At 51.0% G+C, this 17,278-nt stretch overlaps 1 protein-coding gene across 1 annotated transcript; it reads right to left on the bottom strand.

The window, feature by feature from the left end:
- Positions 1–8,385: 8,385 nt before the first annotated feature.
- On the bottom strand, positions 8,386–16,631 carry LOC105614928 (polycystin family receptor for egg jelly-like). The gene has a single exon (XM_042247413.1). It carries the CDS (start codon positions 16,629–16,631, stop codon positions 9,342–9,344), a length of 7,290 nt encoding a protein of 2,429 aa, XP_042103347.1. The 3' UTR covers positions 8,386–9,341.
- Positions 16,632–17,278: the final 647 nt, after the last annotated feature.

Below are 17,278 nucleotides of genomic sequence, written 5' to 3' on the forward strand. Positions count from 1 at the left end.
GGCCGCGCCCGGTGCGAGCTGCGTCGGAGGCGCAGGGCGGAGGGCCAACGGACACGGCGTGCAGGGCGCGGGGCGGCCGGGGCGCGGGCCGGGGTCACGGCGGGCGTGGTTCGGGGGCCACTGTGGCCTGGGGTCTGCGTGGTCAGTGGGGTTCCTGCGGCCCAGGAAATCAGTCGTTTCATCGCCCCTGTTTGGGTCTGACTTCTGAATTCAAGTTACACTTTCACTTACAGAGTCTTAGAGTTTCTGTAAAAATCCTCGCAGTTATTGATTTGTAATTCCGTTTGTTGTGGTCACAGAATGTTCCGTGCGATCCTTTACCTTTCTGAACGAGTTGAGCTTGTGTAAGTCTACCGTGTGGTCTGTCTTGAGTCCATTGTGCGTTCCATGTCACGTGAAAAGAATGTGTATTCTGCTGTTGTTGGGGCTCTGTCCTCTGGGAGTCAAGTCAAGAGGGTGGTGCTCCTTAGATCTATATCTTTTCTGCAGTTTTTTCTAGTTCTAGCAATTGCTGAGAAAAGATGATAATCTCTCCTCCTGTAACCGTGGAATTGTCTATTTCATTCTCTAATTCTGTTAACTTATTTTTCCTATATTTTGGAGGTCTATTTATTAGGTAGACACACAATTGTGGTTTGTCTGTCTGTTGAATTGCCGTTATTGTCATTATGAAATGTGTTTATCTTTTGTGACAACCTTTGATTTGAATTCTCTTTTGCCTGGTTAAAAAAAAACAGCCATATTATATGTCAATTAGATCACAATATACAATAACCTCAGATATGCAGATGACACCACCTTTATGGCAGAAAGTGAAGAGGAACTAAAATCCTCTCAATGAAAATGAAAGAGGAGAGTGAAAAAGTTGGCTTAAAGCTCAACATTCAGAAAACGAAGATCATGGCATCCGGTCCCATCACTTCATGGGAAATGGATGGGGAAACGGTGGAAACAGTGTCAGACTTTATTTTGGGGGGCTCCAAAATCACTGCAGATGGTGACTGCAGCCATGAAATTAAAAGAGGCTTACTCCTTGGAAGAAAAGTTTTGACCAACCTAGATAGCATGTTCAAAAGCAGAGACATTACTTTGCCAACTATGGTCGGTCTAGTGAAGGCTATGGTTTTTCCAGTAGTCATGTATGGATGTGAGAGTTGGACTGTGAAGAAGGCTGAGCACTGAAGAATTGATGCTTTTGAACTGTGGTGTTGAAGAAGACTCTTGAGGGTCCCTTGGACTGCAAGGAGATCCAACCAGTCCATTCTGAAGGAGATCAGCCCTGGGATTTCTTTGGAAGGAGTGATGCTAAAGCTGAAACTCCAGTCCTCTGGCCACCTCATGCAAAGAGTTGACTCATTGGAAAAGACTCTAATGCTGGGAGGGATTGGGGGCAGGAGGAGAAGGGGACGACAGAGGATGAGATGGCTGGATGGCATCACTGACTCAATGGATGTGAGTCTGAGTGAACTCCAGGAGTTGGTGATGGTCAGGGAGGCCTGGTGTGCTGCGATTCACAGGGTCGCAAAGAGTCGGACACGACAGAGCGACTGAGCAACTGAACTGAACTGATACATAGGTAAAGGCAATGGAATGAAGGATAATAAGATTGCAACACTGGCCTTCTCAAGCTTATTGTCTATGTGGCATGCCGGGGTCCAGCCCCAGTGGATCCAGGGTGATTCGAAGGGGAGACGGATAGGTGAGGAAAACTTTGTTGTTTAGAAATACAAGATTAGATTAGGATGAAATAGTATAGTAGGAAATTTAGGTGGAGAAAAAGATGCTGAATAACTTGGTTTACGGGGAAAACCAATGAAACTCGAGACGAGGTTTGCACCATCTACGTTAGGCCACCGGCGCCCACTTGAATATCGAAGGGTGCCCCGCCTTAGGCTCACTTTCGCGTGGGTCTTAGAAGCCAGGGGAAGTAAGTAGACGTGGTGAGCCTCCCCGCTCCAGATGGGAATTCAGCCGAAAAGGGGTAGAAAAGAACGACATGGGGAGCCCAGCATCGGTGCAAGACTCAAGACTTAATTTCAAAATCAGCTTATATACCCCAAGTTGTACATAAAGAAATAATGGAATATGCAGAGTTATGCAGGGGCAGCAGTCCTGACCCTCATTGAGACCAGGCTTTCTTTTCGCATATCTTCCCGTATACAAAAGGTCTCAGGTGGTTTACGTTATCTTCTGGCCAAGAGGCCTGTTAACATTTTTATGGCTCTCTTCCTGGATAATGGTCTATCCACCAGAAAACTCCGTTTCCCTAGAAGTGATTTTTCTTTACTCTGCATCACCCTCAAATACTAAATAAAGTTACATTCCTAAAGGTGCAATGGGTTATAACAAAGAAAGTACTTAAAGATCTAATGTTGCTAATACCAGGTCTACTATCTGTTTTTCTATATACCAACTATATCTACAAATAAAAGATATGAAAATTTGGCAGCAAGTATTAGCTCAACAAATGAAACCTTTAATCAGTCCTATTCTAATGATTTTGACTCCTCGGAAGCCCCTACATTCCTAGTTTTAAGCTTCCTATGCCTCCCGCGGGAGGCCACAAACAATCACATGCACAGTTGTAAGAGTCCTGCAGGCAGGCTAGAAAGTCATCAGAGGGGTTTTTGGATTGAAACACCCTTTCAAATGCAGAAGACTAAAGCCCTGAGTTAACTTTTTCCAGAGTGTGTCAGAAGAGTGGAAAAGTACAAGGCAGGCAGATTCTTATTTTGGGGGTACATGCTCTGGAAATACCAGGGGGAAAACCTGAGGCTTGACTCGCCTTGCCCATCAGACCTCTGCCACATGACCTTGTCACGGGTGGGATTCCTCACGCTGGCTCCCAGCAGTGGCATTTTTTTTCCCATTCATTTCAGCTCAGTTCAGTTCAGTTCAGTTCAGTTCAGTCTCTCAGTACTGTGTGACTCTTTGCGACCCCATGAACACCTGCACACCAGGCCTCCCTGTCCATCAGCATCTGCCGGAGTCTACTCAAACCCATGTCCATTGAGTCGGTGATGCCATCCAACTGTCTCATCCTCTGTGGTCCCCTTCTCCTGCCGCCAATCCCTCCCAGCATCAGGGTCTTTGCCAATGAGTCAGCTCTTTGCCTCAGGTGGCCAAAGTATTGGAGTTTCAGCTTTAACATCAGTCCTTCCAATGTACACCCAGGACTGACCTCCTTTAGGATGGACTAGTTTGATCTCCTTGCAGTCCAGGGGATTCTCAAGAGTCTTCTCCAACATCATAGTTCAAAAGCACCAATTAGTCAGCGCTCAGCTTTCTCTATAGTCCAACTCTCACATCCATACATGACTATTGGAAAAACCATAGCCTTGACTAGACTGATCTTTGTTGGCAAAGTAATGTCTCTGCTTTTGAATATGCAGTGATTTTGGAGCCTCCAAAAAGTCAGCGATTGTTTCTACTGTTTCCCCATCTACTTGCCATGAGATGCCATGATCTTCGTTTTCTGAATGTTGAGCTTTAAGCCAACTTTTTCACTCTCTTCTTTCACCTTCATCAAGAGGCTCTTTGGTTCTTCTTCACTTTCTGCCATAAGGGTGGTGTCATCTGCATATCTGAATTTATTGATATTTCTCCTGGCAATCTTGATTCCAGCTTGTGCTTCTTCCAGCCCAGAGTTTCTCATTATGTACTCTGCATATAAGTTAAATAAGCAGGGTGACAATATACAGCCTTGACGTACTCTGTTTCCTATTTGGAACCAGTCTGTTGTTCCATGTCCAGTTCTAACTGTTGCTTCCTGACCTGCATACAGGTTTTTCAAGAGGCAGGTCAGGTGGTCTGGTGTTCCCATCTCTTTCAGAATTTTCCACAGTTTATTGTGATCCACACAGTCAAAGGCTTTGGCATAGTCAATAAAGCAGAAATAGATGTTTTTCTGGAACTCTCTTGCTTTTTCCATGATCCAGCGGATGTTGGCAATTTGATCTCTGGTTCCTCTGCTTTTTCTAAAACAACCTAAAACCTGCCTTTTCATTCATTTACTTTCAACTTATGTCTTCCCATTTATAGTGGTCTTTTACAGGCAACATATCATAGAATGTTACTCTTTTATCCACTCAGTCAATCCCTGGCTTTTAATTGAGTTATTTACACCATCAACTCAATGTTCTTTCGAAGGACTGATCCTGAAGCTCCACTACTTGGAACCTGATGAGAAGAGCCAACTCATTGGAAGAAGCCCTGATGCTGGGAAAGATTGAAGGCAAAAGGAGAAGGGCAGGCAGAGGATGAGATGGTAAGATAGTTTCACCAACTCAATGAATATGAATTTGAGCAAACTCTGGGAGATGGTGGACGACAGAGGAGCCTGGCAAGGTGCACTCCATGTCTTGGCAAATAATAAACTGGACCTAGCAACTGAAAAAGCAACCAAAGACCGTTTACAGTTAAAGTGATTACTCTCAGCACTTCATATAATGACTGATATGTTTGGTTTAGATCTGTCATCTAATTATTTGTTTCTTATTATCTCTGATTATGCCTTCTGATCTCTGATTTTTTGCTTTTCATTCCCAATTAATTAATTTAACATTAGTCATTTCACACAGCGTTCTCGAGCACCTACTATATACGAGGCACTTTTCTAGGCTTCATCACTAAGCCTAGTTCCCATGGAGCTTCCATTATAATAGGAGTGAGTGACAATCAAAATTAACCCAAGCATGATACACTATGTGGGATTTTGAGTGTGATAACTGATAAGATGAAAACTAAGGCAGTTAAAGAGATAAAAATGAGGATGAGATGGGGAATCAAGGAAGGCCTCTTCGAGGAGGTGCCCTCTGAGCCAGCAGTTCAGCATGAAATGAGGGAGCAGGCCTCACAACGAGCTAGGGAAGGACATGACTAGGACAGGGAGCTGTAAGCACAGATGCAGGGAGGCAGGAAGGAGAGAGGAGGTTAGCAGTGGGGCTTGAGGAAGCAGAGAGGAGAGGAAGTGGCAGAAGCTGTCATTGGAGAGAGGCCAGTGACCAGAGCAAGCGGGGCCTCCGAGACCGTGGCCGTGTATTTGGAGTTTATCTCAAGTGGGTTGGGGAGTGTTTGAGGGTTTTGAGCAGGGAAGGGCCTGATCTGATTTCCAGGTTGGAAGCATCGTCCTGCTGTGAGGGAGATAGATTGTAGGTGGACAGGATTGAAAGGATGGGGGCCTCTTAGGCGGGGTGCAGGGAAACCAAAGGCACAGGCCTGCCTGCTGCAAGAACACTGGGTACGTGAGTGAGCTGGTCCTGACTCAGTTTGGGGTTAGTGGCCGTGGAGGTGGTGAGCTGTGGGGAATTCAGAGAAGATGCACGTGCTGATGCGTGGGCTGTCAGAGGACCGACTGCATGATTTTCAGGGCCCCGTGCAAAACCAAAATGTAGGCACCTTGTTCAAAGATGGTCACGAGTGTCGAGATGACCACAGCAGAGCTTTAAAGCGAGCACGGGGTCCTTCTAAGTGTGAGGCCCTGTGCAACTGTCCAGGCCACACCCAGGACAGAGGCACCCAGGCTTGGGGCCCTTACAGTACGGCCCCTGATCCCACTTGTCCAAAGGGACCGCTGCCCCAGGGCTCCTCTGCCTCCCAGGGGACTCTGCAGTCACCTCTCAGAGGGTCCCCATGGAGAGGGACTCACTCGTCCCACCAAACCCGCAAGCCCGCTCTCCGCCCCTGCTGCCCCTGGCTCCTGTCTGATCGGGTAGGTGGGGGCTCACATCAAAGCCGCCAGCCTGGGGTGGCCCTGGGTTTCCCGGGCCTATAGGGTAACCCTCCTGGCGCGGCGGGTGTGTCGGAAGCAAGTAGTGGGGGGGACCGCCCCGCCCCCGAGGCTCGACACCCCGCCCCCACGCGGAAGGTGGAGGCGAAGCACAGAGGCCCCCACCACGGATGTGCACACGCGTGCACCGTGGCGGCCCCCACACCGCTGCGCGACTGTCAGGTACCCGGAGGCCATTCTGGGCAGAGCGCCCGCCGACCCGCATCCCCGGGGTTGCCTGGAGCGCGGCTGGCAGCGCCATCCGACCTTCCTGGGGACCAGAGGGGGCGAGGTCCCCAAGAGATGAGTGCGGGCCCTGGGCACACGGAAGGGACAGGTGGACTCTCCGGGGCAGCCAGGCCCCAAGAAATATGGGGCGTGTCCTGGCCGCTCAGAGACCACAGATCGTCCTAAGAAGTTTAGCTTCTTATATACAATAGAAGTTTTATTTCAGCAGGCTGGCTCCCTGACCTGGCATTGGGGCCTGCTGGCCAGGCCTTCTCTTGTGTACCACGTCCACCAGAGGGAGCCGCAGCCAAGGGCACAGAGCTGGGTGGGCTGCCAAGTGCTTCCCGCAGGCCTGGCCCCTCCCTCTGTGCTGGGGCTCATTGGCTGGCCGCTACCCTGGACTCACCCTGGACAGCCTGGCTTGCAGGCCCCAGGGCCTCAGCTTCTCTGACTCAGAGGGCCCTCCTCCAGCGCATCCCCTCCCAGGAGTAAAGACTGAGGCCCAGGGAGGGACCACCATGTACTGGGAGTGAAGGCTGCTCCTGGGCCTGGCTCAGGGTGGCCCTCACTTGGATGTGCCCAGTCCATCTGCTGGATGCATGCCCTGAGGCATTGAGCCCTTCATCACTCAGAGGAGGGCAGCCGGGCTCTGGGAGGCCAAGGCCGCCCAGCACACAGACGGCAGTGCCAGGCTTCCCCAGGCTGCCTGAGCACCATCCGTGCTGCCTGGACAGACCTGCTGCCCAGCTCCCAGCAGGGCTCTTCCCCCAGACGTTGCCCTGGAGGGCTCCCAGCACCCTCCCCGTCCCCAGGGGGCAGCGGTGCCCTCCTGGGGCCACAGGGCACATGGGTCTCTGCAGACCTCTGGGCTCACAAATAGAGGCGGGACTTGACAGGAGGTGACAGGGTCTGTGATGCAGTCCCGAGTCAGGGCTTTGAGGGGGGGACACAGGGGACTTCATGGTACTCTTGGCTCTGTGCTGGGGGACCAGGTGTCACCTCCCAGGGGGCCAGCTGCAGGAAGGTCCCCTGGACACCTTGGCATTGGGCCCTCCTGCTGGGTGCCATCTGTGTGGGCACTTGTGGATGGCAGGATGGTTCAGGAAGTCAGAGGGTGACCTAAAGGTGAAGGGTCACAACCACAGGAGCAGGAAGGGGTGATGTGGGGGGACCCCTTCCCTCCCTTCACACTTGTTCTCCTTCAGGCACCCACACGCGGACCCCAGCAGCAGTCCCCTACAGACAGTTACTGGGCAAGGCTATAGTCATAGGAAATTAGGGATTGATGTTGGGAGATAATGAGAGGTGCTACCCAGGAACATGAGGTGGAGCATCATTTTGGACCATCATTTCATGGCAGTAGACAGGGAAACAATGGAAGCAGTGACAGACTTTATTTTCTTGGGCTCCAAAATCACTGCAGATGGTGACTGCAGCCATGAAAGTAAAAGATGCTTGCTCCTTGGAAGAAAAGCTATGAAAAACCTAGATAGCATATTGAAAAGCAGAGACTTTGGTGATAAAGGTCCATCTAGTCAAAGCTATGGTTTTTCCAGTCATCATGTATGGATGTGAGAGTTGGACCATAAAGAAGGTTGAGTGCCAAAAATTGATGCTTTTGGACTGTGGTGCTGGAGAAGACTGTTGAGAGTCCTTTGGACTGCAAGGAGATCCAACCAGTCTATCCTAATGAAGATCAGTCCTGAATATTCATTGGAAGGACTGTCACTGAAGCTGAAGCTCAGTAGTTTGACCATGTGATGGGAAGAGGTGACTCATTAGCAAGACCCCGATGCTGGGAAAGACTGAGGACAGGAGAAGGAGATGACAGAGGATGAGATGGTTAGATGGCATCACCAAGTCAATGACATGAGTTTGAACAAGCTCTGGGAGATGGTAAAGGACAGGGAAGCCTGGTGTGCTGTCGTCCATGGGCGCGCAAAGCATCAGACGCAACTGACCGACTGAACAACAAGAACAGTACTCCTGGAGCATGCACTCCACTAAGAACCAGTGGGCCAGAACCTCGCCACACCCGCCAATTCCCACCAGGGATTAGAAAAGCCAGAACTGAGCTTCTGACCATAACAGTTTGCGTGGTTTGGGGCAAGGTACAAAGCCTCTTCGTTATCTAAGCCGGCAATCAAGATCACCACCGTCCCAGGGACAAAGGGATGGAAGGCTCCTACACGCGCACGTGCCTGTCCCTGCAAAGGTGCGCGGTGTGACGACAGTTCCAGTGCAGCTGGGAACCGTCACTGTGTCAAGCGAGTGACAAACACCTGGTAGGTACCATCACCACCTGCAGGTGGTCCCCCTTTGCTGGCACTGGATTTGCAGAGCAGGCACCATTTCTGTACCCACCCCCGTCACAGAAATCACTGCAGGCCTCAGGGAAGAAATCGCACGTTTAATTCTGATCAAGCTTAAAGTGGCATCTACGTAAAGAAACATGCTTTGGGGTGGAAATACAAGAGCTGTTAGCCTATTTTCTTAAACAATGTATTCTAAATAATCCACCAGGCCAACAATAACCAAAAGCCCCAATCTTACAAGTATATATGCCAAAACAGTACATGGAATATTACTGCTTTCCAGTGTAAACACCACAGCGTGTGTGTGTGTGTGTGTGTGTGTGTTACACACATCCCTTTGTTTAACAAAAGTCATGTCTCATGGTCAGAAACGTTACTATATGATACATCCATAACTTGCAGTGGCCTTAAGAGCAGATGGGAAGCTTCAATTTGCTGCGCCCTGGTCCACATCCCTCCATTTCCAGGCACAAGGGCCACTCCTGGGACCCCTCACGAGGCCCCTCCAGCCCTGCCCAGCTGGAGTGTGTGTGGTGGGAGTAAGGAGGCGGGGAGGCTCTGCAGCCCCATCAGCAAAGGGAAGGGCCAGCAGGGCCGAGGGACCTGGGCTCTGCCCTCAACCACTAGCCCTGGCCTCCCAGCCTCGGGGGGAGAGGGACTGGGACAGCAGGAGCATTCACCTGCTGCTTCTGACAAGCTGAGATGAGGTTGGGGGCCCTTTCAGCTCCGTCCCCCAAATATAGGTCTCTAACCCTCTAAACTGCAGTTGGTCCCAAAGACAGCAACTTCGAAGAAAAAGGGAAATGAACCGGGACTCACAGATGGTCGCCCTCCTCTCTCCGCAGAGGCCACACTGCCCTTGACCCTCCTTTCAAGTCCCAAGCCTGGAGGCCCCCACTGCAGACGCGTCCAGACGTGGGGTGCACTGTGAACAATACGGGTGGGAAACACACTGAGCCGCGAAACGCCCCTCGACCCCAGAAACCGGGCCTTTGGAGAAACCTGCCTGTGGGCCTCGACACTGCCATGGATCACACGACGAGGTAAACCATTTTCTTCCCATTGATGTTTCTGGTCTTCAGCCCCAGGTAGCGGCGGCTCTTCTTCTCCGGCTGCCCGTACACCATGTTGATGAAGAACCTGGGTTCGTCTTCTGCCCTGGGTTTGAAGCACAGGCAGCAAAAAGCAGATCTCAGCCGGTGACACAGATAAGTCATGGCTTCCGCCTCTTCTGAGGGCTCCTCATACACGGGCTGCTTCATTTCCTCGTAGGCAGACAGAATCACAGCACGAAATAAGTTGATCAATATGCATATCATCACCAGCAAGAAACATGAGAGGAAGAGGACCCCGAGAACCCGGTTATTGAAAAATTCCGTGTTCTCAAAAGCTGAGACACAGTAGGAAAATATGGTCTGGGTGGCGTGGATCATGTCACTGTAGTTCCACTCATGCTGCCCGAACACCAAGTACCCGAATGCCATGAAGACAAAGAAATACACGGACACCACCAATGCCATGTGGCAGATGCCAGGAAGGGCAATCTGGATGGCCCTCTGAGCCAGACGCACATCGTAAAAGACCCTGGAATACTGGAGCGTCTTCAGGATCGTCAGAAACACCAGGAAACCCAGAATCACCCTCATGGTGTAATCCACTTGAGCCACTGCGTGAAAGGGAATGAAATCCTCGGGATTTGACAGGTAAGCCCGAACTACACTGATGGCCAAGAAGTGCTTCCTGAAAAAGAGCACGATCCACAAGGTAAAGATGCATTTTAGAGCAAAGTTGAGCAAATTATATACACTTTGCACGTAGGCAGTCCTTTCTTGTGTGATTACATAAACCTCGTCAACAGTGTAGGCAAGGAAGAAAATGAAGATGGCCAAGTACAGGTAGTTTTCTGCTGAGTCGGCTGAGTATTTTCTGTTGAAATGAGCGAGCAAGAAGGAGTGCGCATGCAGGCTCGTGTTCACAACACCTAACTGAGAGACCTCGAAGATGACCGAGACGCTGCAGAGGAGACTGATGTCTGCATTGAAGGTGGTCAGTTCCACTATCACAGACCAGGTCTTCTCATCCAGCCAGTGGCCTTTCTGGAGCTTGCTGAGCCTCAGTGTGGAATTAAACTGCTGCTCTGCTGGAAAAAAATAGAAGGCGTATCCTCCTGAGCCATAGGTGTGCAGCAGCCCATAGGAAGAGTACGCCCACCTCTTCTCTGGAGGCCTGTAAGTAAACCCTCCGGCCGTCTGGTCAGTGTCCCGCTTACTAACTCTATTCCATGACCCAGAGTAGTTTTTTGTGTCTTCTGGGTCAATGCCATATTCGGGGTGACAGCGAATCTCTCCTTTGAGGCTGCCCGCCACAAATTTCTTGGCCGGCAGACATGTTATCTCTCCAGGTTGTGCCCTCAGCTGCCTCATCAGAGGCAGGCCAAGGATTTTAGAGGAGCTGTCAGGGAAAAATGTGGGATTCGGGTCATTGTGGAGCAGAGGCAACAGCACCCTGTTCAGCCACTGATAGATGTCTTCCAGCCTGGCCACGCCTGCCAGATCCACAGAGAACTGGTCCCGAATAAACTGATTATAGTAAAAGCTGTCAGTGGGGCGCAGGACGGCGACTAGGCTCAGCAAGAGAGCCAGAAAGATGAAGTGAGTGAGGATGTAAATAAGGAACAGGAAAGCTCTTCGCTTGACCCTCTTCTTTCTTTTGAATATCGTGATTTCGTCTTGAGTGAGAGGCTGGTACATTCTCGAGTTTCGGAGCTCCATGACATTTGCATGGGTCCTTTGCATTTTTTCTGGATCCTTCCAGGTGTTATGCAGCTTGATCTCAGTGAAGCGGTAGTTGCCGATCCACGGAAGGTTTTTACCGTATTTGGCCTTACTTGTTCTATAGGCTGAGATAAATATAATTTTAGACATTTGCACTAGAAAGACTGACAGAAAGAATGCACAAAATGATGCAAACAGCCATGCTATTGACTTTTCGTAGCTGTAACTGAGTCCATAAAATATGATGAAGAAGGAGGATATACTGCAGATGAGAAAAACCAATACCCAGGCTATGCAAACACACCATCGAGGCAGGACAATCCTGGTCTGGGAAGGCTGCTTCTCCTCAGAAACATTTGTATCATCTTCAATATTTGGGTTATTAGTGTTTATATTTTTTTCCTGAGTGTGGGAGACCTGGTGTTGTTTTCCGGAAACCTTGCTTTGAGCTCTGGAGACCTTGCTTTGAGTTCTGGAGACTTTGCTTTGGGTACGGGAGACCTTGCTTTGGGTACGGGAGACCTTGCTTTTGATGAGAGAGACCTTGCTTTCTGCTTGCTTGGCCGGGGGCTGTCTTTTAGAGGTGACGTTGACAGAAGCCTTGGGCTTTGCACGATGTCTCTTAGACACAGGCTCCTGGGAGCTTGCCTTGGCAGTTTCATAGGCATGCCAGTTTCCCAATCGTTCTTCCCAGTGCTCACTTGCTGGCCGTTGCAAAGGATGTTTCCGAGGAGTGACCTCACTTAGAGTCACCCGAGGTCTCCTCTGGGAATAGATGAACAAAGATATGATCACTAGCTGCACAGGGAGGGTAATAAAGGCACTTTTCAATCCGATCAAAATCAACTCGGTGAACCTCCGCTCTTGTGTCTCTCCTTCATTCTCCTTCTCTAGATTGAAGAACATAATATTACACAGAAGCGTGGACAGCAACATGGCTAAGCAACAGGACAGCCTCTGGAGCCTGTTGAACGGTGTAGAAATGACACCAGAAAAAACGGAGAACCACAAGTGGCTTCTCCCCAGCTTGTAACTAAAATCTATGAGGAAAAAGTCCATTTTCTTGAGAGGCTTATCTGGGGGGGTAACGTGAAAGGTTCGATCCAGAGATGTGTCAATAGAAAGCCATTCTCGGCACATGAAGAGCCAGATGTGTCTGGTGAACAGATTCTCCACTTTGATTCTACTTAAATACCATTCAGGGGACCTGCCCTCATTGTTGTGCCACACACGGAGGGAATGGATGTCGCCCAAGTCCTTTTGCGTCGCTAGGAGGAAAGTGCAGATGCTTCCTCGGTAGAGAGTTGTAAATTGTGGATGGCTTAAACAGTGCACATCGCTGCTACCTTCGGTTCCATGCAGCTGGATAAAGACATTGGCCCTGGTGCCAGAACCACAGCGGCTTCCTGTAAAAACAGTGACTAGGTAACACACATTATCATCCGGGTCGTTGTCAAGGAGAACTATCACATGCTCCCTAAGATACTGGTCCGTTTCATCTCTGTGCAAGGCCCAGAACGCAAGGATCAAGTACAACAACATAATGAGAAGTACCGTGAAGAGAGTCACAGGGTTTTGGGTGACGTTCTTGACGGCCTCCACTCGTAAATCCACAGGGTTAGGGACCACGATCACGTTGGCGGTCAAATAGTGGGTACGCAGGCGGAGGTTGGCCTGTTTGATTATATCCAGCTGCCGTTTGGCCCGCCGTGGGTTCTTGCACATACAGTGCACTCTTTGCCAAGTGGTCTTCTCTCCCACAACGCAGGTGTCTTCTCTCCAGTCGCTCTGGATCCCAAGCATGTCCAAACATTCAGTGCTGAAAACAGAAATTCTCACCAACTTGTTATTGGGGTTTATGACGAAACGAGGTGCCTGTAGAACCACAGCGATGGTGCACTCAGAGGAACTGGTTCGCTGAGCTATGACCTGCACCAGGGCCGCCGGGAGGCAGACCACTCGGGCCTCCTTCACCGGACACTCCGGGTCAAACAGGTCACTCTCATTGGCAATTGGAGGGATTTTATGGGGCACCAGGTAGCTGGTCATAAAAGACTTGGGTGTGATCTCACGGCCCGCATACACAGACACCGTGAACAAGACGGACACGTCTGTCAGGATGTGGATCAACACGTCCCTCCCTTCTGCACTGTCCACAACAAAGCTGAACGCCCCTGTCGTCTTTGCCAATGACTCATCCGCTGCATAAGGCTCTGAGCTGGGTCCCACCGTGAGATTGAAAGTTCCAAAGCTCAGGTTTTTCCTGATGAGGTACACTTCCACTGCATCAGGTGGCATCTCAATCACGTCACCCGTGACCTCGACTCCTGTCATTCGGAATCCAACCACCTGGGTCAAAATGTTTTCCCCATGATTTAGCCAAGGGAAAGGGTCATCCGCAAATTCACAGAACATCGTGGAGATGGGAGCGTTGGCAGGCAGACTAGCAACGCTGTTCACATTTAGGGTGGGATAAAAACAATTCTGACAGTGCTTCTGGGTGCTGAAGAACTTGGTAACATTCCACTTTTCGGTTTTCTTGACATGCATTTTAAAGTTGGAGGTCCTCAAGGCAGTGGTCTCATTCTCTGGCACCTTCACAGCCAGTACCGTGTCTGCTAGAGATTCAACCACGTGGAAAGGCTCCTCGAACACTTCATAATGAACCAGCAGTTTCAGGATGTTAGACAAGGTTGTTAATATTCCAGTGCACACACTTTCTATTTGCTCAGAAGAAATGCTCTTATCTCTCTGATGACTATCTTGGAGGGCTTGGCTTGCTTGCCAAGCCCTCACTATGGCCAGTTTCTGAGAGAATGCGCTGATCTCAGAGGTTTTTTCTGTTAATTTAGTAACAGCCATAACCACTTGGCTAATATTCACCAAAGTGTTTATAGGAAGAATGAGTGTCTGATTGAAAAGGTGTTCTCGGAGTTTAATTTTGTCAGCTTGAAGACTTGTGTCAGTTTTCATGCTATTCATGACAGAAGCTACTACGTATATTAAATAACTTGCATTTAGAAAATCCTGCTGTTGAAGCAAAGTGGACAGGGAGGAATTTGGTCCCGTGGTGAAGTTGGATAACTCCTCCAGCACAGTTGTTGATGACTTTACGTCAGTGGGAGGCCGCACAGTGGCATACAAGTTCACCTGGGAAAAAGCTCCCAGAGAGGTATTATATGCCTGAGCAATTATTTTCAAGGCATAATGACTGTCCAACACACCAACAGGGAGAAAGGAAGGGGGCAATGTGGAATTCTTCCCCAAATACAGGATGGATCCAAAGTTATTCTCTTTCAAAGAACTGATTTCACCAAAACCATGTACATCAGGAACTATTATTTTATATGTAAGAACAATGTTCTTATGCTTGAAATGAGTACAAATGACAACAAACTGAGTAATGAAGGAAATTCCTTTTTCTGGAACAATTTTGCAGTCTATGGTTATAGGGACATGGTGAATAATGAAAGGATACCTTAAGACCAATGTGACTCCACTCCAAGTTGCTGCATTTAGAGAAATCCAAAACTTATCTTCCTTGAAACTCCAGAAAGCAAAAGCTTTTATAGACACATAAGCACCATGCCGTCCTGTTGAAGTTTGCCCCGTCCAGTCAAATGGCACCTCCTGACCTGAAGACGTCAGAATGGACCACCGATAGACATCTCGGCCTGCTGTACAACCTGTGCAATCCAGAGACAACGAGAATCTCTCTGATAAAACCAGAACCTGGTCACAATTTTCAATACATGAGATGCTTGCTACCGGCTCTCCTTGAAGCACGCGCAGCGTTGCATCAGCAAATGCTGACCTGCCGGTCTTCTGGATCACCAGTCTGAAAAAATATACACGGCCACCTTGAAGTGTTTCTGGAGAAAGGGTGAGAATAGGACCAGAGGCCCATGTCCACTTGAGGTCAACCTGCTCCGGGAGACACACTTTCTTGCTTATCACTGTTATTTTCTGTCTATCATAGTCTTTTCGGTTTGTGGTACAGTACCAGAGAAACTTAAGCCTCTCTTTCTCTAGAGGGTCTGTTTCCTCTGGATCAGAAGACTTATTTCCATTGAGAGTCACCCCATCTGTGAAGTTACTTGTGATGTTGGAAGGCCCTGAAATAACAGCATTCAGGGGACGTCTAAAAATGACGACATAGATGCTGTCTGAGCCCTTCTGCCCTGGAACCCGGGGATCCCGCGTTGTGACAACCACCGAGAAATTAAACAGATACACCCCCCAAGTGAAAGAATATGGGAGTATAGTCAACACTGTTGCTCTTCTATCTACCTTGACCCGTGGCTTTTGCATAGGTTTAGTCCAGTCAGGCACGGCCCCTACATAAGGCACACGATAGATATACCACATCCGCCGATAGTACTCTTGGACTGGACAGAAGAGGATGACTGTTACATTGAAGGTGTCTCCCATGTCCCTGGTCAGTCGCACCGGTTTATCGTCGTTCCTATTTATCCGCACGGGGTCCAATTTACAGGTCATCGGTCCGGATACCTGACAGGACACGGAGGACTCAGTGGGTTCTGAGCTGTTCGGGCCGACAGCTACTAAGAAGACCGGGGTGGGCCCGTCCGTGGGACACTCGGTTCGCGCCACGAATCCCGGGTAGGAGCGCCGGCCGCGGGGCAGAGCCCGTCGGGGCAACGCGCGGCTCTGGGCGGCCGCGGGCCCGAGCAGCCCGAGGCGGAAGGTCCACTCCAGAGGCCCGAGCGAGCGCGGCAGGCGGGACAGCCAGCGCAGGGAGAGCCGGCCGCCGGGCGCGGACAGCTGCAGGTCCACCGGCGCGGGCGCGGGCGCGGGCGCGGCGTTAGCGGCGGCGCGGCGGGCGCGCACCTGGACGTGCGCGCGGAGGCAGCGCGGCGCGAGGCTCGGGGGCCCCCCGGCCGGCAGGCAGAGGCCGCGGCGGCCGCTCAGGAAGATGCCGCCGCCCGGGGCCGCGCGGGCCCGGAGGCTGACGCGGGCGCGGCCGGCTCCAAGGCCGCCAAAGCCTGCGCCCCGCTCCCCGGGGGCCCGGGGGGCCGTGACCGAGCGGAGCGCGGCCTCCGGGCGCCGCGCCTGGACGAGGGCCCGGGTGTCGGACGGGGCAGGCCCGGCCGAGGCGGGCGTCGGGACGGGGAGGCCTCGGGCCGGCGAGCCGGGCGCCTGCGCGGGAGCCGGGGGCGGAGGCCGGCGGCCGGGCCCACAGCCCAGGCCCAGGCCCAGGCCCAGGAGCAGGAGAGCCGGCCCGGGCCCCATGGCCGCGCCCGGTGCGAGCTGCGTCGGAGGCGCAGGGCGGAGGGCCAACGGACACGGCGTGCAGGGCGCGGGGCGTGCAGGGCGCGGGGCGTGCAGGGCGCGGGGCGTGCAGGGCGCGGGGCGTGCAGGGCGCGGGGCGTGCAGGGCGCGGGGCGTGCAGGGCGCGGGGCGGCCAGGGCGCGGGGCGGCCAGGGCGCGGGCCGGGGTCACGGCGGGCGTGGTTCGGGGGCCACTGTGGCCTGGGGTCAGCGTGGTCAGTGGGATTCCTGCGGCCCAGGAAATCAGTCGTTTCATCGCCCCTGTTTGGGTCTGACTTCTGAATTCAAGTTACACTTTCACTTACAGAGTCTTAGAGTTTCTGTAAAAATCCTCGCAGTTACTGATTTGTAATTCCGTTTGTTGTGGTCACAGAATGTTCCGTGTGATCCTTTACCTTTCTGAACGAGTTGAGCTTGTGTAAGTCTACCGTGTGGTCTGTCTTGAGTCCATTGTGCGTTCCATGTCACGTGAAAAGAATGTGTATTCTGCTGTTGTTGGGGCTCTGTCCTTTGGGAGTCAAGTCAAGAGGGTGGTGCTCCTTAGATCTATATCTTTTCTGCAGTTTTTTCTAGTTCTAGCAATTGCTGAGAAAAGATGATAATCTCTCCTCCTGTAACCGTGGAATTGTCTATTTCATTCTCTAATTCTGTTAACTTATTTTTCCTATATTTTGAAGGTCTAATTGTTAGTTAGATACACAATTGTGGTTATGTTTTTTTGCTGAATTGTCTCTATTATCATTCAGTTTAGTCGGTCCGTCATGTCTGACTGTGGTCCCATGGACTGCAGCATACCAGGCTTCCCTTTCCATCACCAACTCTAGGAGCTTCCTCAAATTCATGTCCATAGAGTCAGTGATGCTATTCCACCATCTCATCCTATTATCATTATGATGTGTTTAT

This window comes from Ovis aries, chromosome 3, assembly GCF_016772045.2.
Source record: "Ovis aries strain OAR_USU_Benz2616 breed Rambouillet chromosome 3, ARS-UI_Ramb_v3.0, whole genome shotgun sequence".
Lineage (NCBI taxonomy): Eukaryota > Metazoa > Chordata > Mammalia > Artiodactyla > Bovidae > Ovis > Ovis aries.